The 24,595-nt window shown below is 42.9% G+C and overlaps 3 protein-coding genes across 9 annotated transcripts in view; 2 read left to right on the top strand and 1 right to left on the bottom strand.

The window, feature by feature from the left end:
* The first annotated feature begins 1,384 nt into the window (after positions 1 to 1,384).
* On the top strand, positions 1,385 to 8,187 carry LOC106607860 (epoxide hydrolase 1). 3 transcript variants are annotated; one of them, XM_014205302.3, is made up of 9 exons: positions 1,385 to 1,716; positions 3,129 to 3,301; positions 3,404 to 3,584; positions 5,334 to 5,552; positions 5,696 to 5,825; positions 6,053 to 6,267; positions 6,411 to 6,519; positions 6,650 to 6,872; positions 6,958 to 7,172. In XM_014205302.3, the coding sequence occupies exons 1-8, from the start codon at positions 1,497 to 1,499 to the stop codon at positions 6,828 to 6,830; spliced, it is 1,428 nt and encodes a 475-aa protein (XP_014060777.1). In that variant the 5' UTR covers positions 1,385 to 1,496; the 3' UTR covers positions 6,831 to 6,872; positions 6,958 to 7,172. The 3 variants fall into 3 exon arrangements, with proteins under 3 accessions (XP_014060777.1, XP_014060775.1, XP_014060778.1); XM_014205300.3 differs by having other exon boundaries at positions 1,387 to 1,716; positions 6,650 to 6,772; positions 6,958 to 8,187; XM_014205303.3 differs by having other exon boundaries at positions 1,418 to 1,716; positions 3,113 to 3,301; positions 6,650 to 6,772; positions 6,958 to 8,187.
* A 266-nt stretch (positions 8,188 to 8,453) lies between these two features.
* On the top strand, positions 8,454 to 11,415 carry LOC106607861 (transcription factor 23). 2 transcript variants are annotated; one of them, XM_014205305.3, is made up of 3 exons: positions 8,454 to 8,703; positions 9,605 to 9,895; positions 10,148 to 11,415. In XM_014205305.3, the coding sequence occupies exons 2-3, from the start codon at positions 9,647 to 9,649 to the stop codon at positions 10,283 to 10,285; spliced, it is 387 nt and encodes a 128-aa protein (XP_014060780.1). In that variant the 5' UTR covers positions 8,454 to 8,703; positions 9,605 to 9,646; the 3' UTR covers positions 10,286 to 11,415. The 2 variants fall into 2 exon arrangements, with proteins under 2 accessions (XP_014060780.1, XP_014060779.1); XM_014205304.3 differs by having other exon boundaries at positions 8,454 to 8,707.
* Positions 11,416 to 14,520: 3,105 nt separating this feature from the next.
* Positions 14,521 to 24,595, bottom strand: part of LOC106607858 (sodium-dependent multivitamin transporter) — a 41,561-nt gene continuing 31,486 nt past the window's right edge. For all 4 annotated transcript variants that reach the window (XM_082976915.1, XM_014205296.3, XM_082976916.1 and 1 more), the window contains 13 exons: positions 24,221 to 24,286; positions 23,917 to 23,968; positions 23,677 to 23,744; positions 23,404 to 23,558; positions 23,129 to 23,269; positions 22,887 to 23,016; positions 22,136 to 22,224; positions 21,813 to 21,925; positions 21,436 to 21,503; positions 21,160 to 21,246; positions 20,815 to 20,987; positions 20,419 to 20,644; positions 14,521 to 20,259 (listed from right to left, as the gene is read on the bottom strand). In XM_082976915.1, coding sequence (XP_082833041.1) covers positions 20,080 to 20,259; positions 20,419 to 20,644; positions 20,815 to 20,987; positions 21,160 to 21,246; positions 21,436 to 21,503; positions 21,813 to 21,925; positions 22,136 to 22,224; positions 22,887 to 23,016; positions 23,129 to 23,269; positions 23,404 to 23,558; positions 23,677 to 23,744; positions 23,917 to 23,968; positions 24,221 to 24,286 — 1,548 coding nt within the window. In that variant the 3' untranslated portion in view covers positions 14,521 to 20,079. The remainder of the gene's footprint in view (positions 20,260 to 20,418; positions 20,645 to 20,814; positions 20,988 to 21,159; positions 21,247 to 21,435; positions 21,504 to 21,812; positions 21,926 to 22,135; positions 22,225 to 22,886; positions 23,017 to 23,128; positions 23,270 to 23,403; positions 23,559 to 23,676; positions 23,745 to 23,916; positions 23,969 to 24,220; positions 24,287 to 24,595) is intronic.

Raw genomic sequence — 24,595 nt, 5'->3', positions numbered from 1 at the left:
ATTTGCAAAAATGTCTAAACCTGTTTTTGCTTTGTCATTATGGGGTATTGTGTGTAGATTGCTGAGGATTTGTATTTATTTAATACATTTTAGAATAAGGCTGTAACATAACAAAATGTATAATAGAGTCAAGGGGTCTGAATACTTTCCGAAGGCACCGTAGTGCACAAATACATTTTGCGGTTAAATTCCCATGTACCGATTTAAAAAAAATACACGTTTAAATGGTATTTCCGTCGCTTTTTTGACTGACTGATGGTTTTTCTCACAATTTTTGTTTTGCGTTATATAACCAACCGCACGCAGATACAATACTATAGCGCCCCGTATAGCCTACATGATGAGATTATTATGGATTATTTTTATTTGTCAAGCGGCAGCCAAGCATCGATGATCATGTCACCAGAATAAAACCTTCGATATTTTTTGGAAAGGAGCATCAAGCTCATCACCTTGCACTTTCACCACCCTGTGAAGTTCACAATTTATTTAATCTGTAGCTTTCCTGATGAGTCGTAGTGGGAGGACCAGACATGTCATTGCGTGACTCCCAAGTTTACTTTGATATGATGGTTATAATATCAATATTTGCGGATAAAAGCGTTTCCATCGACAGTTCTCATATGATTGATTTTACCAACACAAATAGATCCCACCTTATGTGCAGGGGGGTACTGGATCTATAGTGCTGTCAGAGCATTTCCTATCATTCTGTACTTAAATCCAATACACTCCATTTAGTATGATATGTTACGTTTCGAGTAGTATGTATTAATTTGTGGATGTCCACCACCCATTTCATATGATGTTACGAATTACAATTCGTATTATGTTGCGAATTTGCAAAATGTATATCTTACGAATTCTAACTAGGTAGCTAATGTTAGTTAGGCTAGGGGGTAGGGTTAAAGTTAGGGTTAAGTTTAGGAGTTAGGCAAAGGGTTAGCTTAAAGGGTTATTAAGGTAAGGCGAAGGGTTAGCTAACATGCTAAGTAGCTAAAAAGTAGTAAGTAGTTGAAAGTTGCTAAAATGCTAAAGTCGTCCATAGATGTTTGGGAAGGCTTAGCTAGCATGCCAACATCCTAAGTAGTTGCAAAATAGCTAAAAAGTAGTAAGTAGTTGAAAAGTTGCTGAAATTCTAAACTTGTCTGTGATGAGATTCAAACTCGTAACCTTTGGGTTGATAGACGTTCGCATTATACGCCCTGTATCCATCCCGACCAACCACCCTTTTTGCATTAAATAACCATCTGCCTTATGTAACCATACCAAACTGTAACATATCTTACCAATTTGAATGTCCCGGATTTACTCTTACTATGTTACGTCTATTCTGAGACCAGGCTACAGAGGTATATATGTATAAGGGTAAGGTGACTAGGCAGGATTTTTGATCAACAGAGTAGCAGCAGTTTATATGATAATGATTGTATGTGTGTGTAGAGTCGGTATACAGTTTTATAACGTTCATAATAGAAATAGCATGTAGAACAAACATGCTTCTGACATGGAGAATAAGGAATCAAGTCAGCTCTATTCATGGAATTTCTATCTGCAACGTTCGAGAATGTTTGACAACTGAACGTGGCCAAAATTTGCCCTGCTTTGAGTCCAGTAGACAAGAACGACATTTCCCACGAAACACTGGTCTCTATTTCGACACTATAAACTGTGGCGAAGGCGGAATTGACATTGCATCTTGTGGAACAGCGACAAGTAAGATTAACTCTCGCTTTTAATAATACCTGAAAGAATAGCTCTAAAAGTATTCTTGGTCGATATGTCTTTCTTATCGATAATGTATTAATCGATCATGTAGGATATTGAGACTAATGAAACACTGTTGCAAGTTGAAAGGTGTAAAGTTTGGATTGTTGTGACAAAATAATGGTGCGTGCATAGAAATGGAATGCTAGAATATTTTTGACATAATAATAATAGTAGTAGTCCTATGTCCCCTTCCCTTAAGTATATTTTGGGGTCATTTGGTAACAATTTTAGAAAACAGTGCATGCGTCCATATTTCAAGTAAAACACGGTAGCCTACTTGTTTAAATTGGCTATTGTATCATCTCCATTGTAGGCCTATCCAACTGTTATCTGAAATATATAAATATGTTAGGAATGATCTGTGAATAGATTCAACATTGAATACGCGTCATACCGTACTTGCAATTCCAGTCATCTCAATGCAATCTTTGTTTTTCAATTGGTTGCCCGTCTAGTCAGATTAGTGCATAACTGGAGCCGTTTTTAGGAACAGCTGCAGTATTGGACAACAATCATGTCCATAGCAGAGCAGACTAGTTATTTTGCATTAACTATGCATGCCAAGTTGCCACCATTGTAAATGTGTTGCCCTAGGCATTTTGTAGTACAACCTCAGTCAGCTCTCATCACAGGCCTGTTTTTGCTGGTTGCCATCTGCTTGTTCCAGAAAAAAGGTTTTGTCTGGGCCCCCATGGAGGGAACTTCTAGGGCTTGGTACTTTCATTTTATCATTTGTAATCAGAAGATCCAAAGGGACACATTTATTTTCTGAATTGCTGTATGGATATAATTATATAACTTTCTGTCAGGTGAAAAACGATTTGTCTATCAATAAAGAGATGCTCACAAAGAAATCAGATCTATGTTTCTAAATTCTCTATGAAAGTTATGGTATCAGAGGCCGGCTAGAGAAAAGCTTTGTCATGCATTTTGACCTCAATGAATTGTTACTATGGGGCTTTGTCCACTCCATTCTTTACCTAATCCTTTCAGAACGGATTTCTGTGCAACAGTGCTCCAGTACTTTTGTTCTATTTTTCACATTGTCTGCAAACCTCTGGTCAATTGTCATACATTTTCAGTATAAATTTGAATGCATAATGGATAAAACAGTCAAGTAGGCTTATGTATGTCTGTAGTGCTGGTAACCATACATTTCAGGTGTTGCCGACGTATTTTTCTGTTATAAATGACATGCTACACATAGCCTCCAAAGAAAAACTATTCATTTACTCACTACTAAGCATTACATATAAGGACAGTGAATGGCATTATGAAAGGCGTGCATTGTAACATGTCTGCTGTCCCTGATTTTGTTTATTCTCTTCACTGGGTAACCCAGAAGGCTATGTTTACAGAGGTTCTGTTAGCCCTGGTGGTGGGAGGAGTGATCTACTTCCTGGTGCAGAGGAGTAAGAGACATCAGCTGAAGAGTGAGGATGGCTGGTGGGGGGAGGGGACTCCCATGGATGGGGAGGAAGATCTCAGCATTCGCCCCTACACAGTCCGAACGGATGACGAGGAGTTGGAGGTGAGATGGGGGATTATGGGCCTAGAGGAGGGCTGAGCTCTTAGAGATTTAAGGCTTATGCAACAGTCTTTAGTTGAACCTCATACTCAATGCTCCACCCAGGACCTGTACAGGAGAATAGACCAGACCCGATCCTTCCCCTCTCTAGAGGACAGCCAGTTCAACTACGGCTTCAACTCCCACTATCTGCAGAAGGTGGTCACCTACTGGAGACGTGACTTTGACTGGAGGAGACAAGTGGAAAAACTGAACAAATTCCCACATTACAAAACCAACATTGAAGGTAAGATGGTGTGTAGAGATTTATCAGTTATGTATAGAACAAGATGAAACTGAACAAGCAGATCTATTGGCTGCCAGTAAATACAACATAACTGTAAGTCTACGTGAAACTTTGCACACACAAAATACAAAACAAATTGAGTCTCCGGGAAATGGCTTATGGTTCATTCAAGCATCCTCTGACCTATGTATCAAGCAGACCACTATCGTCCCTGTGCCCAAGGAAGCGAAGGTAACCTGCCTAAATGATTACTGCTCTGTGGCACTCACGTCGGTAGCCATGAAGTGCTTTGAAAGTCTGGTCATGGCTCACATCAACAGCATCCTCCCGGATACCCTAGACCCACTTCAATTCGCATACCGCCCCAACAGATCCACAGATGATGCAATCTCAATCGCACTCCACACTTCTTTTCCCACCTGGACTAAAGGAACACCTATGTTAGAATGCTGTTCATTGACTACAGCTCAGCATTCAACACCATAGTGTCCTCAAAGCTCATCACTAAGCTAAGGATCCTGGGACTAAACACCTCCCTCTGCAACTAGATCCTGGACTTCCTGACGGGCCGCCCACAGGTGGTAAGAGTAGGCAACAACACGTCTGCCACGCTGATCCTCATCACTGGGGCCCCTCAGGGGTGTGTAACTTAGTCTCCTGCTGTATTCCCTGTTCACCCACAACTGTGTGGCCAAACACGACTCCAACACCATTACGTTTTCTGACGACACAACAGTGGTAGGCCTGGTCACCGACAACGATGAGACGGCCTATAGGGAGGAGGTCAGAGAACTTGCAGTGTGATGCCAGGACAACAACCTCTCCCTCAATGTGAGCAAGTCAAAGGAGCTGATCGTGGACTACAAGAAAAGGAGCGCCGAACAGGCCCCCATTAACATCGACAGGGCTGTAGTGGAGGGGGTCGAGAGTTTCAAGTTCCTTGGTGTCCACATCACCAACGAACTATCATGGTCCAAACATACCAAGACAGTCGTGAAGAGGGTACGACAAAACCTTTTCCCCCTCAGGAGACTGAAAAGATTTTGCATGGGTCCCCAGATCCTCAAAAGGTTCTACAGCTGCACCATCGAGAGCATCCTGACCGGTTGCATCACCGCCTAGTATGGCAACTGCTCGGCATCTGTCCGTAAGGCACTACAGAGGGTAGTGCGCACTGGGCCAAGCTTCCTGCCATCCAGGACCTATGTACTAGGCGGTGTCAGAGGAAAGCCCATAAAATTGTCAGACTCCAGTCACCCAAGTTTTAGACTTTTGTCTCTGCTTCAGCACGGCAAGTGGTACCGGAGCGCCAAGTCTAGGACCAAAAGGCTCCTCAACAGCTTCTACCCCCAAGCCATTAGACTGCTGAACAATTCATAAAAATGCCACCGGACAATTTACATTGATTCCCCCCCCCCCCCCCCCCCCCCACCCTCCCTTTTGTACACTGCTGCTACTCTCTGTTTATTATCTATGCATAGTCACTTCACCCCTACTTACATGTACAGATTACCTCAACTAACCTGTACCCCCGCACACTGACTCGGCATCGGTGCCCCCTGTATATAACCTCGTTATTCTTATTGTGTTACTTTTTATTATTACTTTTTATTTTAGTCTACTAGTCTAAATATTCTTCTTGAACTGCACTGTTGGTTAAGGGCTTGTAAGTAAGCATTTCACGGTAAAGTCTATACTTGTTGTATTCGGCGCATGTGACCAATAAAGTTTGATTTGATGATGGATCAGGCATTGACGTCCACTACGTCCATGTGCGGCCCAAGAACCTCCCTGAGGGCGTGACTGCTGTGCCTCTGCTCATGGTGCACGGCTGGCCAGGCTCTTTCTACGAGTTCTACAGGATGATACCCCTCCTGACTGAACCCTCCAACCCAGACGACATCGTGTTTGAGGTGGTGTGTCCTTCCATCCCTGGGTACGGCTTCTCTGAGGCTCCACATAAGAAAGGTAAGTGGTTAGAGTCCTGGCTGGGGTTAAGGGTCACAAATGCCCAGCCCATTGAATCTAACAAAGCATTTCTGCCAGATGAACGTTATATTCAGTGACTTTATATTAATTTTCTCAAATGAATGATTCTGTTTATGTTGCAGGCTTTGACTCGGTGTGTGCGGCCCGTGTGTTCCACAAGCTGATGAAGAGACTGGGCTTCCAACAGTTCTATGCTCATGGAGGAGACTGGGGATGGATCGTCACCACCAACATGGCCCAGCTGGAGCCTAAGTAAGACAGAGATAGACACACAGAAATATGGCCAGATCTTATCTTAAGCCATGGGAGACATATCCAATATTATGTTTGCCTCCTTATTTATGGGATTTAGAATGCATGATAATGTTTTGAGGTAAATGTTCTTATCAGTGAATGATAGGAAGTGAAAAAGCCTCAGTTTGACTCAGATTCAATGTTTGTTGTACTTCATCTCTCCTCTCTGATTTTTGTCGCCCCAGAATAATCAAAGGCTTACATCTCAACTTTGCTCCCCCCTCCAAGCCGGGCCTGCCCGTGGTTCTGTCTATAATGCTGGGCCGCAGTTTCCCCAAGCTGTTTGGCTTCAACGAACACGACATTCAGCGCATCTACCCTGTTGTGCAGAACCTAGTGGTGGAGTCTGTCAAGGAGTCAGGATACATGCACATCCAGGCCACCAAGCCTGACACTGTGGGTAAGAGAGGGAACCAGTTTAGAAGGGGAAGCGTTCTGGGCTACACACAGCTTTAACTGCTGCTTCTGTATAGACCAGGCCCAGGAATAAGAAACTGTGCTGTATCATATCTGATTGTGTGCGTGTCTGATCTCTTCCTATAGGTCGAGGGTTGAATGATTCTCCGGTGGGTCTTGCTGCCTATATCTTGGAGAAGTTCTCCACCTGGACTGACCATGACTTCAGGAACCTGGATGACGGAGGACTTACGAGGTAGAACGTCTTAAACCTCAACCACAGCCTTTGATGTAGAATAGGATAGTTGGTTAGTATTCAAAGGCTTCTTCTTCTTCCATGTCCATTTTTATGACTTTTGTTTTTTAGCACCTCTCTTTCCTTGCAGGAAGTTCAGTCTGGATGACCTGCTGACCAACGTGATGATCTACTGGACATCTGGCTGCATCATCTCCTCCATGCGCTTCTACAAGGAGAACTTCAGCAAGGGTCTTGACCAGCCACACTCAACGTCAGTGGAATGTTGCTATGTAATATCTATGTATGTGCTATGTAATGGTCTTAACTAGCACGAGGAGCTCCCCCTTCAGAACATAAATATCTTTGTCCGGGTAAGTGATGCTGTTAAAGTAGAAAGGACAAACTCAATTTATCTTTCGGTAAACTATTGCACTTATTCACTCCCCCTCTACCCAGGATGCCAGTGCATGTGCCCACCGGTTTTGCCTGCTTCCCCAACGAGCTGATGCACACCCCCAAGCTGTGGGTGCAGCAGAAGTACCGCGAGCTGAAGACCTTCACGCCCATGGCCCGAGGAGGACACTTCGCCGCCATGGAGGAGCCAGAACTCATGGCCCAGGACATCCAGAACTTCACCAAGATGCAGGAGAAGATGAAGTGATCGCTCTGCACATCTGCCTTTCCTGTTTACCAAACGGCACCAGATGCTAGGTCAGCGAGCACTGGTATTCAGATAGCACTGACATGTGAAGTTACTTCCTGATAAGCCCATAGAGAGAGAAACCTCTGCCATAGCTGCCTTTTTACACACATCTGGAAATAATACTAGCCATGTCACAGATCTGTTTGCTGTTTTGGCATGACAACGACCATATGACAGTCCCTCCAGGATTCTGCGATCGCAACTCGATACTATGCGAGGGCTTGCAAATTTGACCAATCACCGCACTATTTCTGCTTAAAACAGTAAAATCATCGCAATATTATTGCATAAAACTGACCCATCACCGCAGTACAAAAATAGGGCTTGCAATTTCAACCATTCACCGCACTTTTGCCGCATTTTATGGTTCAATCAAGCCACACGTCAACAAACTTTTCCCTTGGTCAGCGCATTTCCGTGACAAATTGGACAAAATCATTGCATATTGCCATGCAAAATCAAGCATTTTTGCCTGCAAATATCACAAAGAATCCCCATGAAATCCTGGAGGAATGATATGTGACAAGACTGCACAAACAGATCTGTGACTAAACTAATATAATACAGTAAAGCCTCCCAATGACTACTACCAATGAGATGGGGAAGAAAAGTGTTCAACTTACTCTCTAGTTAGGAAATGATCCATGGACCAATTGATGAGTGAATAGAAGACAGTTTCATTCAGGTTGTTCCTGAATCATTGTTAAGGAGGAGAGCACAGATAGTTATCTGTTTAGATTACTGGCATAGTCTAGCTCTGAGTGGTTATCAAATGATGCATGAAATATCAGCTGATATGCTTTTTCTTTTTTGAAATAGTTTCCAGAGACTGAAATGTGTATTTTATTCTGATCACCTGTTCTGTTAGTTATTTACAATGTTATAGCATTCCATAAATAGCACTTTGCATTTATTTCAGAAACTAATCTCCTGATCTATATATATTTTTGGGACAAATTATATTAATAAACATTTAAATTAAATTCTTGTTCCGTCTTTCTGCTAATGTCTTTGGAATCACGCCTAAGATATGTGGCCTTGGTCCCCATTCAAGGTTTAATACCCCAAAATGGTATGATGATGGTACCAAGTGCAGTACCATCCTCCTAGTTGTCTATTATGGCAGGGAGACCAGAGGTTCCTCCAGCTGCTGCCAGACCCTGGTGTTTCCCAAGCCCTGCGTCCTGCCCTGGGACACCCCATTACTCTGAGGCTGCTCCCCTTGGCAGAGCACACCCGGGGGAGGTGTGGGTGGGGGAGATAAGGGCCGCTTGAGATCCCCACATGACCTCACCAGATAAGGCGAGGGGAGGGAGGACATAGGACCACGATGCGCAGTGGAGAAGCTGTGACTGGAGACTGTTAGAGGGGCTGGGGAGCGGCGGTCAGAAAGCAGGCGAGCTTTGGGTCTCGGTTTTCAGTAGGGTGGCTGGAGCTGGTTGCTCTTCAGTTCGGTGGACAGTCTTGAGGGCACCGCAGCCACGTAGGGATCCTAAGAAGTGGGTGAGTTAAATCTCTACAGAACCTGGAGAGAATACAGTAGATCCGCCCCTCAGGGTTATAGCTAGAAAGTAATTCAATATTTGGAAGTTCCTCTCAGATTTGGTTTATGTTAAGTAGCTCTACGAAATTAAATTGTGAATTCTTTCTGAATTACTGAACTCCTTAATTGTTAATATCTGGACAATATTTAGACCCTTCATGTTCGGTATTTGCAGATTCAACTTCACACATGTCAGATCTTGTGGTCAGTGGTGGAAAAAGTATTCAATTGTCATACTTTAGTAAAAGTAAAGATACCTTAATAGAAAATGATTCAAGTAAAAGTCACCCAGTAAAATACTACTTGAGTAAAAGTCTAAAAGTATTTGGTTTCAAATATACTTAAGTATTAAAAGTAAAAGTATAAATCCTTTCAAATTCCTTAAATTAGGCAAATCAGACAGTTTGACGGATATCCAGGGGCACACTCCAACACTCAGACATAATTTACAAATGAAGAATTTGTGTTTAGTGAATCCGCCAGATCAGAGGCAGTAGGATGACCAGGGATGTTCTCGTGTGTGAATTGGATCATTTTCCTGTCAAAATGTAACAAGTACTTGTGTGTGTCAGGGAAAATGTATGGAGTAAAAAGTACATTTTCTTTATGAATGTAGTGAAGTAAAAGTTGGCATGAATATAAATAGTAAAGTACAGATACCCCCAAAAACATTTTAAGTAGTACTTTAACGTGTTTTTACTTAAGCACTTTACACCACTGCTTGTGGAATGGAAACTGATTTTATAGTGCTCTCTGGTATGTCATTTTCTCATTTACTATCTCCATATAAATGAAGTCTCATTTACCACGTAAATGTAATGAAACATAAGTGTTCCTGTTCCTCCTGCGTGGTCCAGGTGAGGTCTGGGTGTGTGACGGGTGTGCAGCCCAGCAGGGCTATGAAGTCCCAACACTCCCCAGAGAACGCGGCCAGGGAGAGGAGCCGTGTACGTAACCTCCGCCAGGCCTTCCACAGCCTGCAGGCAGCCCTGCCCTCCGTCCCCCGTGACACCAAGCTCTCCAAGCTGGACGTCCTGGTCCTGGCCACCGACTACATCGCCCATCTTACTGAGACCCTGGACCAGGGCGGGGCTCTCTCTGAACTCAAAGTGCCCCCCAGGGCAGGGGGATACCTCCACCCAGTCAAGGTTGGTGACATCAAACTACCTGGGTGCTTATCTTTTTCGTTCTTTGGTTATCATAGCTTAATAACCCTGATCTGTCCAGATGTTCAGTTAAAATCAGGCATGAATTATAGTGTAACAGCACTGTAGTAGGATGTCCACAGCAGGCATCACTACTTCTTACATTATCTATATGACATTCACAAAGAGTTTTAATTTGGTATGACTTATTACAATCATACTGACTGAAGTTTAACATATCTCCTGTCCTGACAGAAGTGGCCGATGCGCTCCTTGCTGTACTGTGGGAGTGTGGGAGCACTGCTGTCAGCCAATCAGAAGCCAGCGTCAGGGGAGGAGGACACAAATCATCTGACCCCTACCCCAGAGGTCGACATGGACCAATCCGTTTAGGACTAGGAGCGTTGAAATACAATATATCCAACTGTGATGCTTATGAAACTGCAGCGAATGGCAATGTAATGTATGTGCTGAACACAGAAACACCTCGAACAATGTCAAGATAGAAATCAAATACACCAAAATCAAAGGATCGCTTTCTTATTTATTACAGAAGCATAAAACATAAATCACTACTTTGGAGAAAAGTGTGCGAAATATTTGTTAGGGACAGATCTACATTTACTGGGGGGGGGGGGTGGGGGGGGGCTGGTCCAACTCAAGGTGTCAGAAAAAAATAAATGCACCCCCTCCCAAAGAAAAAATATTTTCACATGACCCTCCCATTGTACTGTAAAATAAATTGAACACCCTTCCCTCTCGTAGAATTAACTCTAAATTATTATTACGACCAAAAATAAATACTGTGTTTATAAACGGGGATATCGACTTTGCCATTTTAACATGCTTTTGTGGCACAGTCGATGCCATGCAGGGCTACGGGCCAGAAGGTTGAGGTTTCACCGACTAACACAGATGAGTTCACTCTCCCTGCCCGTTTCATTACACTACGATCAGAGCTGACTGCAGATAATGATCAGCTAGGGGGAAATCAGATTTTCAACAGTTTGATGCCATAGTTATAATTATATAAAATATATATGCTATGAACTTTCCACCAACAGGTTCCTGTGCCAATGCACCACACAACCGATAAACAAAGCATACCGACTTCGGCCACTTCAATGTTAGGGCTGCACACAATTGGCCCATCGACGTCCGGGTTAGGGTTTGGCCGGGGTAGGACGTCATTGAAAATAAGAATTTGTTCTTAACCGACTTGCCTAGTTATTAAATTAATAAATAAAGATCATGGTTTCCATTTTCAAACAATAAATAATCGACAAACAGAAAATTCCCCACTTTACTTTGTAGGCTTATCCAGATTCGATGGCTTGGCTTGACAATCTCCGAATGTCATTCAACTTTTTGGTGTTTTGTAACAGATGTCTCTTTCCATTCAGCAATTGGCAGCTGCACAGTTTGGATTGATTTATCATTCAATGTTGTTTGTCAGTAAAAAAAATACACAAAGATTTTAAAAAAGTGACCCGGACTGCACAATAAAGTCAGACTTATTTCCATTGTGGTTCCTATTTTTTTTTTAATTCAAAGCAATGTTCCAGTGACTTATTTTGTGTTTTTAGCTTTAAGATGAATTAAAGTTGATCTCCTGGATTTGTTTCATTTTTAGTGGTATAGTTGTATTGGGGTGGGAGTGAAAGGATGGACAGATTAACAGAAAGGGAGGATTGTTGTGAGAATATTTGGCAACCATGCATTCAGCTGTGGAGCCCTGAGTACTAGTCCAGATCTGTGCTATAATGACTGCTTTAGATTGAAAATGTATTCAAACAGCAGAAAAACATTACTAAAACGATGTAAATAACTTTATGTTATGGCTTTGTTTGAGCTATCTGACATACAGTGAGCTCCAAAAGAATTGGGACAGTGACACATTTTGTTGTTTAGGCTCTGTACTCCAGCACTTTGAATTTGAAATAGCATTTTCATCCATATCGGGTGGTTTGTTTAGAAATTACAGCACTTTGTCTTTGTCACTTTTATTTTAAATAAGAATAGAATGTTTGTAAACGCTTCTACATTCATGTAGATGCTACCATGATTACGGATAATCCTGAATAAGTTAGACACACAAACATCATACCCCCAAGACATGCTAACCCCTCACCATTACAATAACAGGGGAGGTTAGCATTTTTTGGGAGGGGTTTGAGATTTGTGCGTCTAACTTTGACTCATTATTCAGGATTATCCGTAATCATGGTAGTATCCAAATGAATCTAGAAGTGTTTAGAAACATATTCTATTCTTATTTACAATAAAAGTGACTCCAAAATTACACAATACATTATTTACCATTCATTTATTTTGGGCGCAAAATAATCTGAAATACAACCAAAATGAATAGCAAATGCCAACAAATTTGTAGTCTCACAAGCTTGATGTAGTCATTGCGTACTATGAAAGGCAAGTGCTTCTACACCTGCATTGCTTGCTGTTTGGGGTTTTAGGCTGGGTTTCTGTACAGCACTTTGTGACATCAGCTGATGTAAGAAGGGCTTTATAAATACATTTGATTGATTGAATATGGGACCAAATACAAAACTTTTTACTACTTTAATACACAAGTGAATTTGTCCTAATACTTTTGGTCCCCTAAAATGGGGGGGGGGACTATGTACAAAAAGCTGTAATTTCTAAGCAGTTCACCCGATATGGATAAAAAAATACCTTCAAATTAAAGCTGACAGTCTGCATTTTAACCTCATAGTCATTGTATCATTTTAAATCTAAAGTGCTGGAGTTATCGCCTAGAAAATCTACACTACTGTGAAATCGAGGCAATTTCAACATTTCGTCAGGAGAGACGTGGTAGACACATATTTCATATTCTGATATTGACCAAGAAATACACTTGTGACAAACACAATGCACAATAATTTCAACTCCACTAGCACACAGCTAATGTCTAAACAGACAGTGTTGCCAAGTATTTGTACTCAGGCAGACAGAAACCGCTTTTGTTGGCTGTAACATGGACGAGACCATAGAAGCATGGTCGTCGTTATGTCTCCCCCTTGAGCAACATGGGCTCAGGTCCACAAGAAACGGTACAACGTTCAAGGTTAGCTCCATAAATCTGTAGGGGGGGGGGATCTGATAACCCCCCCTTCTCTCTCATATTAATGGCTAATTTGGACCTGCCAGAGCTGTGTTACTAAGCCAGGGGTTACGGAGGGAAAGGAGAGGGCAGACATTTTGGTGAAAGAACGTGGGAATGCTAGACAGACAGTTGGAATGCTGGAACGTTGGGCAGTACTAAGGTTATTCTAAAGTCCAGATCTCAGTGGATAAAGCAGACTGGCCAGGGAGGATCTGTTGCATTGGGCAATATAATGAATGTGTATACATTTGAATTCTCACATACTCATTTTTAATGGCAAACCCATACTGTATGCCAGGCCATGGATTCTCCAATTGTATTATTTATGTACCAAGTGAGGGTCATCAACTAACAAACTTGATTTAAAAACGGCCCTTTTGGCTTGAACCGCAAATAGATCTTTAGGTGTGTGTGAATGTGGATATTTGTGCCAATAAACCCCTATAACCCTGATCTCCCTTCATGTTAGGAGATAATTAACATTGTTTCTGTATCTCCAGCTCATTATATCCAGTACACAGTGATTGAGTAAATTTATGAAGCTTTCTGTCCAGTTTCCCCTCGTTGGCCTGGCTTAGCTGGAACTGAGCAGAGGAAGAGGAGTAGGGAGTACGGCACAACTCAACAACTTGGTCCATGAGAAAAATAGAGCGTATTTAACATACAAGACAGGTTGATGGCTTGATCCAGGGAGATGTCCAAGAGGTAACAGAGGTTCCTAATACACACAACATCCCCTTCTGTCTAGCTTCCTTCCTGCTTAAAATGTGTACAATCCAAGTCTATTTACCAACTCAGTGGCCTTGTGATTTGAGTGTCTGTCCTGAGTTTGGGAGTTCAATCCCCGGCTGACTCACACTAAAAGGGACCCCGGTGCGTCTCTGCTTGGCACTCAGCATTAAGAACCTATATTGGGGGTAAGGCCCTGCGATAGACTACTGTCCTGTCCAGGTGGTGTACTTGTATGGCTGACTCATACCAAAGGGACCCGGTGCCTCACCTGCTCCTATGAACCGTTCTGGCTCGAACAAGCCAAGGCTCATACAAGGCTACTGACTTCAACTATTGAGGTTTCAGTCAGAGGCAACCATACTTGGCAACAGATAGAGTTCCCTCTGAGTCTACCACTTGAATTAGCATATCACCAGAAGGAGGGACTGCAGTGGGGCTGAATGAGGGGCCTGGTGTGGTGGAAACAGATGGTTTGTGGTCATTGGCACAAAGCTGGGATAATAGTGTTCCAACATCACGGGGAGAGAGACGCCACAGAAGTGGCACATGACCCAGTGACCCAGAGTCAGAGTGACCCTCCAGAGAGAGAGAGAAAGGAGCTGAAAGAAGCAGGGGGAATGAAGGCTACAGGATACTGCAATGATAACAGCCCTCCCTCAGGATGAGGAAGGCATAAACACAAGAGGAAGGCCCTCACTCTCTTTCGCTCAAAATGAAGGCTGATTAAACACACTCTGCGAGTGCTCTGTCAAATTGATGTACTAGAAACTTCTTCAATCATCCAATCAAACATTTTATTTTCAAAAACAGAGCAACAACGACAGATCTTACCACTACAATTCATTCACTTAAACATTTCATCTTGAGACGACAAATACATGCCAATGTTGGGAAATAATGACCACTAGAGTGGTCAGACACAGAATTAGCCTCTATTGAAGACTAATTTCATGTTCGGTAGTGTCCAAAATAGAGAAACTATTAGCAAACGGAAAAGGTACCGCTTTTCCAATAGGGAAGCTCAGTTCTCTTCTTGAAAACGTTCACTCCCATTTTGACTTAATGAACAGGACCCAGACGACATTCTGCTCGGTGAACGAATGGAGCTCTACTCCAACCTATCACAGCTGCCCCTGTGTAGTGTGCTCGTAGGATGAGCCAATCAGCATCCGTGAAATCCGGGAATGAGGTGGGCTTCACTAAATTTAAAGGGTAGCATAACAGATACACATTTCAAGTAACTTAAAGTATAAAGAGGAATCAATGCTGTCCCATTTTATCAGATCATTAAATAGATTCTCTTCATACATCAACATAAATCAACAAAATATCAACGTTGTCAGTCACAGGACATCCATAAAAAGACCCCGAGGAGCCATAGAAATGTTTTGATTGTTTGTGAATGTTACAGGAAGAAGGGATAACCCTAACAAACTCACGTTGCACCAACACAGAACATGTCAGGTTGCTTTGTTGTGCTAACACTGAGAAATAGAACTACAGGTACCTCTAGATACTATATGACCACTTCTGTCCTCCATTCACTAAACATTTTATGGTCCACAACATAGTTACATTTGCTACAAATGGAAATGAAGTCAATGTAATTATATATCATTCATATATTCTCTCTTTTGGTAAGAAAAAAAATATATATATATCAAAACATGAAATGATGACATAATTTTCTATAAGCTTTGAATGGGAAGAGGTATTTCTCAGTGGGGATGAATGAACAACATTCTGGATTTACAAAGGGCTTGTCGGTCCATTGACTGTAATATAACCATAGGAGCCCATGCTAAATGTACCTGTGTATCATTGACAACACTGGTGTCAAAAGCTTAATAGCATGACTTTGAGTCAGTAGTGTCATAAAATCTGGCCCCACAATATGGGTATATAAAGTACTGCCCATCCCTAGCCAGAGTCTCTATTCCCCGTAAGGTACAAAGGCAGGTAGAAAATATCTCTACAGAATGTTTATGTAAAACGCTCTTAGGAAGCAAGTATCAAGCAAATCGATATAGGCTGAATGAGTCACTATGTCAACAATATCAACCCAAACCATAGTAAGGGACAGGCATGTCACTGGAGTCTCCAACTACAGACACAAACAAGTAGTTCCCCTGTTTGAGGGACAAACCGGGCATATGGAGTCCCAGGCTCACCACATAAGCCAGACAATCACAACAGAATACTACCCCATTACCCTGATTTTAATTATGCATTATGGTTAGGGTAGATTCCAGTGCATAGAAGGAGCACAAAATGAAGATTTTGAACAGAGAAAACCACGAGAATTCTTCAAATTGCAAAAAAGACCTTGAAACATTTGACAAATGACAATTAAAATTCAACATCTGCACTGCAGATTTCATGTTCATAGAATGAATAACCAATTAAAAATCACAATGTACTTAATAATAAAACATTAGGCCTAAAACGTTAATCAACCACAGATACCGTCATGGTGGCAAAACATTTAAATCATTAGATAAAAATGGCCACGTACAAAGCTCTTAAAACACGTTACAAAACATTGTACTTTTTTTTGTTTTAAAATTATTTGTGAGTACTGTACTCTGTTGTGCCATCAAAATGGCTGCAGTTTCAGTTTAATCAAGTAATGTTCCCTTCACTGTAAATATCCTCTGTTAGAGCAGTGGACGAGCCAAAAGTCATGTACGTAAAGTTAAACATCCAAGACACACATGGAGAATCATTATAGTTGTGCGATACAGTAGAAGTCTACTTCACAATCCTGATTACACACTGATCAGTTGTCAAATTACTAGAACTACGTTTAACACAGACTACTAATGAGGCACTTCATGACAACTATGGGATCTACAGTGTGGATGGATTGAGAGGACATGGTATTCTACATTCAATAATGTCACTAGCTAACCAACAGTTTGTCTGGTTGTCTCAATGAAGTAAGTAGAGCAGACTCAATGACCTTTCGCTCTCTAAAAACGTGATCCCAGTTAATGGCAAATGAGGGTGATCGCTTGTGCTCTATAGATCTGTATGCTGCACTTAACTCGCTCTTATCTTAGTATGTATTCATTTACTATAGCAGCTTGAAAGGCAAACGTTAAACAAAGGCCATGTAAAGCAAACAGACGTACGGAGCTTAAGAAACCAAAGCTATCGATTAAGGGCGCTTTCACATATTTCTGTATGATCCGTATCCTAGAGCATTTGGTACCTGATCCGAGCTATAAAACATGTGAAATGCAAATGAACCCTTGCTCAAACTGATCCTGGACCTGGGTGAGTGGCGGGTCCAAGTTCCAGGACCAGAGTACAAGGTATTGTGACGCAGCAGCGCGAGTCGTGTGAAACTCTTCGCCCGTTGTAAACAAGCTAGCTTCCTAACGTCATGCAGAATGTGCGTCTCGCAAATCACATTCTGAAACAGTTATTTTCAGATCTTAAGAAAGCAAAATGTATTTTGTAGATTGTCACAATCCAGGAAAGCGATCTAGGATATTTCATATGTGAAAAGGCCCTAGAACACGGTCACTATGCCTTAAGTGCCTTAAATATTTTGTAATATTCATAGTCCATCTGACGTACCTGCTTAATCTTCTCTATAAAAAATAACATGCAGTGACAGTAACATCTGAAGTAGAGGTCAACCGATTAATCCGAATGGCCAATTTCAAGTTTTCATAACAATCAGACATCGGTATTTTTGGACGCCGATTTGGCAGATGAAAAAAATAAAAATAAAATTGGAATTTATTTACACCTTTATTTAACTAGGCAAGTCAGTTAAGAACACATTCTTATTTTCAATGACGGCATAGGAACGGTGGGATAACTGCCTTGTTCAGGGGCAGAACGACAGATTTTTACCTTGTCAGCTCGGGGATTCAATCTTGCAACCTTACGGTTAACTAGTCCAACGCTCTAACCACCTGCTTTACATTGCCTGTTGCCTGTTACGCGAATGCAGTAAGAAGCCAAGATAAGTTGCTAGCTAGCATTAAACTTATCTTATAAAAAACAATCAAGCAATCATAATCACTAGTTAACGTGATAGTTAGCAAGTGGATAGTCGAGAAGAGCCATAATGGTATGGGTTTAAGTTATTTAATGACATACTATACCAGTATGTCCTCAGTTGCCCTAGGAGCTATTTTGGTAAGACTATTTCTTATGTTTCACAAAATAAGTGAATAAATTCTCTTAAGGTTAGAATAAATGAGTGATCATAGTAATAATCATTATAATAATAATAAAATAAACTGGAATCTCAGTTATGAACAATACACACCAAAGCAGACTAGACCAGCTCTGACTGACATGGTTGATGATATTACTAGTTTATCTAGCCTGTCCTGCGTTGCGCATTCGCGAAAAAGGACTGTCGTTGCTCCGTGTACCTAACCATAAACATCAATGCCTTTCTTAAGATCAATACACAAGTATATATATCTAAACCTGCATATTTAGTTAATATTGCCTGCTAACATTAATTTATTTTAACTAGGAAAATTGTGTCACTTCTCTTGCAACAGAGTCAGGGTATATGCAGCAGTTTGGGCCGCCTGGCTCGTTGCGAACTAATTTGCCAGAATTGTACATAATTATGACATAACATTGAAGGTTGTACAATGTAACAGAAATATTTAGACTTATGGATGCCACCCGTTAGATAAAATACGGAACGGTTCCGTATTTCACTGAAAGAATAAACGTTTTGTTTTCGAGATGATAGTTTCCGGATTCGACCATATTAATGACCTAAGGCTCGTGTTTCTGTGTGTTATTATGTTATAATTAAGTCTATAATTTGATAGAGCAGTCTGACAGAGATGGTAGGCACCAGCAGGCTCGTAAGCATTCATTCAAACAGCACTTTCGTGCGTTTTGCCAGCAGCTCTTCGCAATGCTTCAAGCATTGCGCTGTTTATGACGTCAAGCCTATCAACTCCCGAGATTAGGCTGGTGTAACCGATGTGAAATGGCTAGCTAGTTAGCCGGGTGCACTCTAATAGTGTTTCAAACGTCACTCGCTCTGAGACATGGAGTAGTTGTTCCCCTTGCTCTGCATGGGTAACGATGCTTCGAGGGTGGCTGTTATCGATGTGTTCCTGGTTCGAGCCCAGGTAGGAGCGAGGAGAGGGAGGGAAGCTATACTGTTACACTGGCAATACTAAAGTGCCTATATGAACATCCAATAGTCAAAGGTATATGACACACAAATCGTATAGAGAGAGAAAGTCCTATAATAACTACAACCTAAAACTTCTTACCTGTGAATATTGAAGACTCATGTTAAAAGGAACCACCAGCTTTCATATGTTCTCAGCAAGGAACTTAAACGTTAGCTTTCTTACACGGTACATATACACTTTTACTTTCTTCTCCAACACTTTGTTTTTGTATTATTTAAACCAAATTGAACATGTTTCATAATTTATTTGAGGCTAAATTGATTTTATTGATGTATTATATTAAGTTAAAATAAGTGTTCATTCAGTATTGTTGTAATTGTCATTATTACACACACACACAAAAAAACGTCCGATTAATCGGTATCGGCTTTTTTGGGTCCTCCAATAATCGGTATCGCCGTTGAAAAAGCATAATCAGCCGACCTCTAATCTGAAGTACCTCGCTCTTCACTGCCTGGTCTCTACCCGATTCGCTTCGATAAACAGAAAGACTTGGGTCCATTTTCACAGTCATTGGAACAACTCATTGTGCGCGTGTACGGCCACAATCCTTCAATCATAATTGGACAAAATCACAGAGTGACACAATCACAGCCCAGGCTTTGGTTCAGTCCAACAATGACGAGACTTCTCCTCAGCTCTGAGCATGATTGCCACTTGTGTTGCGTTAGTATTTCTCCATCCAGTAATCCACCTCGATTCAGACATTTTGGCTCTTCTCAAAACTCCAGTTTCATAACTAGTGATTTCCAGTTACTTCAGATCAGGACAACTGACCAGTGCCATCGTTAATGAGGTACCAATGATTCAAGATACCCCTGGACCCCCATCCACTAACCACGTTTAATTGCACTATTCTTCAATCTAGCAAAGGACTCTGGCTCTGACTCTCTTAACCACCAGAGATTTGTGGTGTATCAGTTTCTCCAGGAAGTAAGGGTCAGAGGTGAAACTCCCTGTTCCTTCACATTGACCCTGTGGTGCTTGATGGAAGTCATATCCAGGAACCCTGGGTCTCCGTTGCCCTCCGGTCCTATGTAGATCTTCTCCCCTGGGGCAGAGAAAGCTGAGCAGTGGGGGGCTTGTGAAAGTGCTGGGGCTTGGCTGGGGGCTGTGTGTGTGTTGGGGAGGGGGGTCTACAAGGCCGTCTCCTGCAACGTGTGAGCCAGTCGGCAGGAAGGCTGAGGGGTTGCTGTCTCCTCGTCCTCATCCTTCTCTCTCTCCGTGTCCTCAGTCTTCTCCTGCTCTTTGGGATGGGACACTCCATTGCTCTCCTTCCGAGCCATCTGGTAAGGATGCGTGTCGATAGCTTTGGGCTGAATTACATTTAAAAAGATGAAGAAAAGAAACAGCGAGCGGCTATCACAATAACTGTAAAGGGCATTCACAATTACTACTCTAACAATGTTACGGCTGGTGTGTTGTTTTCACTGGTTCATAGGTGGTATCCTCCATCTCGGAGGCCTGCAGCCTACCTTGTGTGGCAGTGGGGTGACACAGCAGAGTATCTCCCTGTAGTATTCAGGCAGGAAGAAGAGCAGGTTGCCCAGGACAGGGTACACCGTCCCTGGGATCAGGTCCTTCTCCTTCATAGGACCGGTCAACAGGCTGACTATTAGTCCCACTATCACCACAGTGGTAGAGTTGTGGGCACTGTACCACAAATAGGACAGATTGTACAGAGCCTGCACACCCGTAGGCCTGGAGAGAGAAACACAGGTACTTGGTCAGATTCATTTCATCATGCTTATGCAGTCATCCTTAAAACAATTCTAATATTTTTGGAGGGATGCAATTCAAGCGCTTTATGTTTGATACTGCTGTTCTGGTTCCAATGCTATCAATTTAACGAGGACAAGAAGTCACTGTACTTTGGTTTGGCGGTGATCAAGGTAATCAGGGTGGTCATGTTGCCGGGGAGGGGCATAGCGGTGCCGTTGATGATGGGGGGCAGAGTAGTGGGCACCGCCATACGGGACACAAAATTACCAATGCCAATCCAGAACGCCATAACCAGGCCTGCCACCAATCCTACTATCGCACCCTGTGGACAGAGAGGAAGGAAGCGTTAGATACCAAATCAGAAAGATCTCGCTAATTCACCACAGATATGAAAAGAAGTGATCCCAATCTTACGGTATATTTTACTGTACAGTGAAGAAACCCATATGTCCAGCCAACTTGACCCGTGTTACCAAGGCAGTATTTTGACTTACAGTGGAGTTGGCCCAGGGGAAGAACATTCCCAGACAGAAGAGGCCGAGGAGAGGACCACCCACCATCCCAAAGATACTCAATGCTGCCTGGAGGAAAGAGCCAAAAAGAGGTTTATCATCTTTTATTAACTCTTATATAATATGAAGCCTCTGTCTAAGATAGTAGTAGGTGATCCTCTGGGGGGGGGTGAGTGCAACGTTGTTGGATGTAATTCAGCTGGGTAGAGGATTAACCATTAACTAAAGCAAAGACAGCAGGGGAAATGGGTCAGTCACCTGCAGCACTGAGCCCATGTGAGATGCCGTGTAGGCCATGGCCAGACACACCAGCCCGTAGGCAAACGCTGGGAGAAGAAAAGAGTAAGGGAAAAACAGGTCAGGACAATAGTAGTACAATCCTGATACAGTGTACTCTACCAGAAAAATAAATATTTGATATACCCCCCCCCCCCCCCCCCCCCTCACCCTCACACACGCACCGCACCCGCCCGCCCCGCCCCGCCTCCACAGTATTTGGACAGAGAAGTCAAAATTGGTTTGTGGACTCTACACTCCAGCAATAACCTAACAAAAAGCTTGATCAAATATGAACACTGCCTGCCACTGTTCATAAACACTGGCAGCGTGTGGCCACTCAGAGAACAGCAGCTCACCCAGGCCCTTTGAGAGCAGCGTGGCTTTGGCCTCCGTCATGGCCGGGCAGTAAGGCCTGATTAGGTCCTCCATGGTTACCGTCGCTAGGGAGTTAAACGCTGATGAGATGGTACTGCAGCACAAGAGGGAGGGAAGCTGAATGAGTGAAGTCATGGGACTAAATAGGGTGGTGTAATGTGTTCATAACGGTATCATAATACAACCTTTACTGGTGTACCACAACACCATGACATTAATGTAGCAGAGAAACAGTTCCTCGGGGTCTGACTAGTACTACAGACCGAGCACATGAGCCAGTAGCAGCGGCAGTTAAGTGAAGTACCTGAGAGCTCCGCTGAACAGGCAGGCGACAAACAGCCCTGGTAGGCCAGGCAGGTCCCTGAACACATCCATCACAAAGTACAGCACCATCTGCAGACAGGAAGAAACTGGTATTTAGACTGGATCAACAGAGCCAAAATGGCTGACAAATGACATTTATAGGAGAACTTAACAAAACAATGGCCTCAACTCAAACATCTTTACAAAAGCCTTTCTTTGGCTATGATCTGGAGAGAGATACATTAACTAGGGCTTCAAAATGAATCAGATTCACATTGAAATCACAATACTGATATGTGCATTATTCATATCACAAGAGATCCATATTGCATGCAATATTTTGAAACGTGTAACATCCGTTTTCTTCTCCTCTTGCGGCTGCTTCCCGTACACACCAAGTCCCGCACCCTGTCACTCAAGCAGCGCAGTTCCTCAATCTCGCTGTTAGATTCACTTTCAGTCTGCATGCGGTTCTGTTACTGTAGATCAAATGCAGTCAACAGATTGTTCCAAACAAGAACGATGCCGCTTTCCACTTTGCTTCTTATTACAAGTCATTCTACTTCTATGATTTCAACAGTTCACCCAAGTGTTTCCATCAATATCTCACGAAAAATAGCGATCTTTGGTAAAACAATTATAACAATGCCCATATCGTGCTGCCCTAACAGAACCACAGCCAAACAGTCACATCAGGATGCCAGTGAGGGACCACTACGTGTGTTGTTATGGAGGTAGCTAGTCCTACTTGCCTGGTCGTTGGTTTTGACGTAACCCTTATCGAGTGGGCTATCCTCACCGTAGCGAGCAAACATCACCAGGCCCATCAGACAGCCCAGACACAACACCACCTGCTGGCAGGGAAACACCACGTAGCACGACCTGGTGACACACCACAGCGTATAATATTACCATTGTGTCCAAGCAATTTTTCATTTTTTAACATTTCATTCATTTGAATCCAGTTCAACCAGGTGTTAGTGTTAATGCTTACATGACCGCCTCCCTCTCAGTGCGGGAGCTGAGGTACCTCTGGACCTGGGCCTGGTTGACCCCGTACAGCGCCAGCATGAGGAACACCCCGCCCACCCCCAGCGTCCAGAACGTGTGCCTCTCCGTCGGGTCAGGGTTCAGGCTGCACGGGACACAGGTCAAAGGAGAGGAGGGTTACAACACTACACACAGAGCCGTAGCCCACTATTAAAATCCTCTGTAACTGGTCCAGGGACCGTTTTAAGCCTCATTAGGTCAACTAAGGAAAAGACTCACTCCAGACTTGCGATGCGGCTACCGTTGATGGCTTTCCTCCACACCTGTCCCATGCCTCCTGCCTGGTGGGCCCCCACTATGATGACCGCGAGTTGGCCAGCAAACATCACAATGGTCTGGAACACGTCTGTCCAGATGACTGCCTTCAGCCCCCCCTGACACACAAGACAAGATATACATACTGTGTATCCAGCTGCATATAATAATAGCATTCTGAGCTGTAGGGAAACGGGTGGCGAAATTGAAAACTGACTGACGAAAAGAGACACTCACTAATGTTGTGTACAGGGTGCAAACCAGTCCCATGGCCAGCACTGCCCCCCAGAGGTCAAATCCAGTCACTGCAGGTGGATAGTACCAACAGAACACCACCATAGATCACATTTACACCAAACCAGTCATTCATCCTCTATACAGCCAGAACAGGTACTAAAGCTCTCACCGATCGTACTCAGTGAAACTAGTATTATTCCACCACTTTATATAGGAAATACACGTGACAGATCCCTTTACCTGCATTGAGTGCGAGTGCTGGTGCATAGAGGACCACTCCCATATAGATCACCTGCAGAGACAGTCAAACAACGGTCCAAATTCAGAGGGAAGCAAACTGAGTTGGAGCTATAGGTGGTTGATTAAAATACATATCAATTACACATCAAGTGGTGAAACTTGACAGGAAAAGGGCGAGACCTACTGGTACAGAATGTCCCTGTTCTGCAGAGCACAGCATGTCCAGGATATTAGTAACGTTGGAACACACCAGGAGCACACAGACATAACTACAACAGTCTGGAGGACACAGAAATACACTCACCATCTGAAAGATAAAGGTCACGGTGCCCATGATGCGAACCGTCTTATTGAAGCGCAGCTCCAAATACTACACAACGAAGAAAAGACAGAATGTGGGGGAGAGAAAGAGGGAAGGAGGAAAGAGAGACTGATCATAAACCCTTAGTCGTCGGTGACTGTCTATTCCGAGCGCAATAGAAGTGGAGATTCTAAGGACCAGGGCACAGTCCTTAGTTGTCAGCAGCACTGTCTCGTCTGCTGTACATCGATGCTCAATGGAGAGAGATACTCTGGTTCAGCTACTCTGGTTAGCTATTGTCAAAATGAAAAAGCAGACATGCTGAGAATGTTTTTGCATTCAACTAGCCTCCCTTGCCAGGGTTCTAGCAAGACAGAG

This window comes from Salmo salar, chromosome 06 (genome assembly GCF_965601325.2).
Source record: "Salmo salar chromosome 06, fSalSal1, whole genome shotgun sequence".
Lineage (NCBI taxonomy): Eukaryota > Metazoa > Chordata > Actinopteri > Salmoniformes > Salmonidae > Salmo > Salmo salar.
The sequence above is the reverse complement of the archived record's forward strand: the minus strand, read 5'-3'. Positions and strand labels throughout refer to the sequence as shown.

Coding starts and splice junctions, on each gene's coding strand:
- LOC106607861 (XM_014205305.3), top strand. CDS start 9,647: ATGAAGTCCCAACACTCCCCAGAGAACGCGGCCAGGGAGAGGAGCCGT. Junction 9,896..10,147: donor GATACCTCCACCCAGTCAAG/GTTGGTGACATC, acceptor CTGTCCTGACAG/AAGTGGCCGATGCGCTCCTT.
- LOC106607860 (XM_014205300.3), top strand. CDS start 1,497: ATGCTTCTGACATGGAGAATAAGGAATCAAGTCAGCTCTATTCATGGA. Junction 1,717..3,128: donor ATCTTGTGGAACAGCGACAA/GTAAGATTAACT, acceptor CTATGTTTACAG/AGGTTCTGTTAGCCCTGGTG. Junction 3,302..3,403: donor CGGATGACGAGGAGTTGGAG/GTGAGATGGGGG, acceptor TGCTCCACCCAG/GACCTGTACAGGAGAATAGA.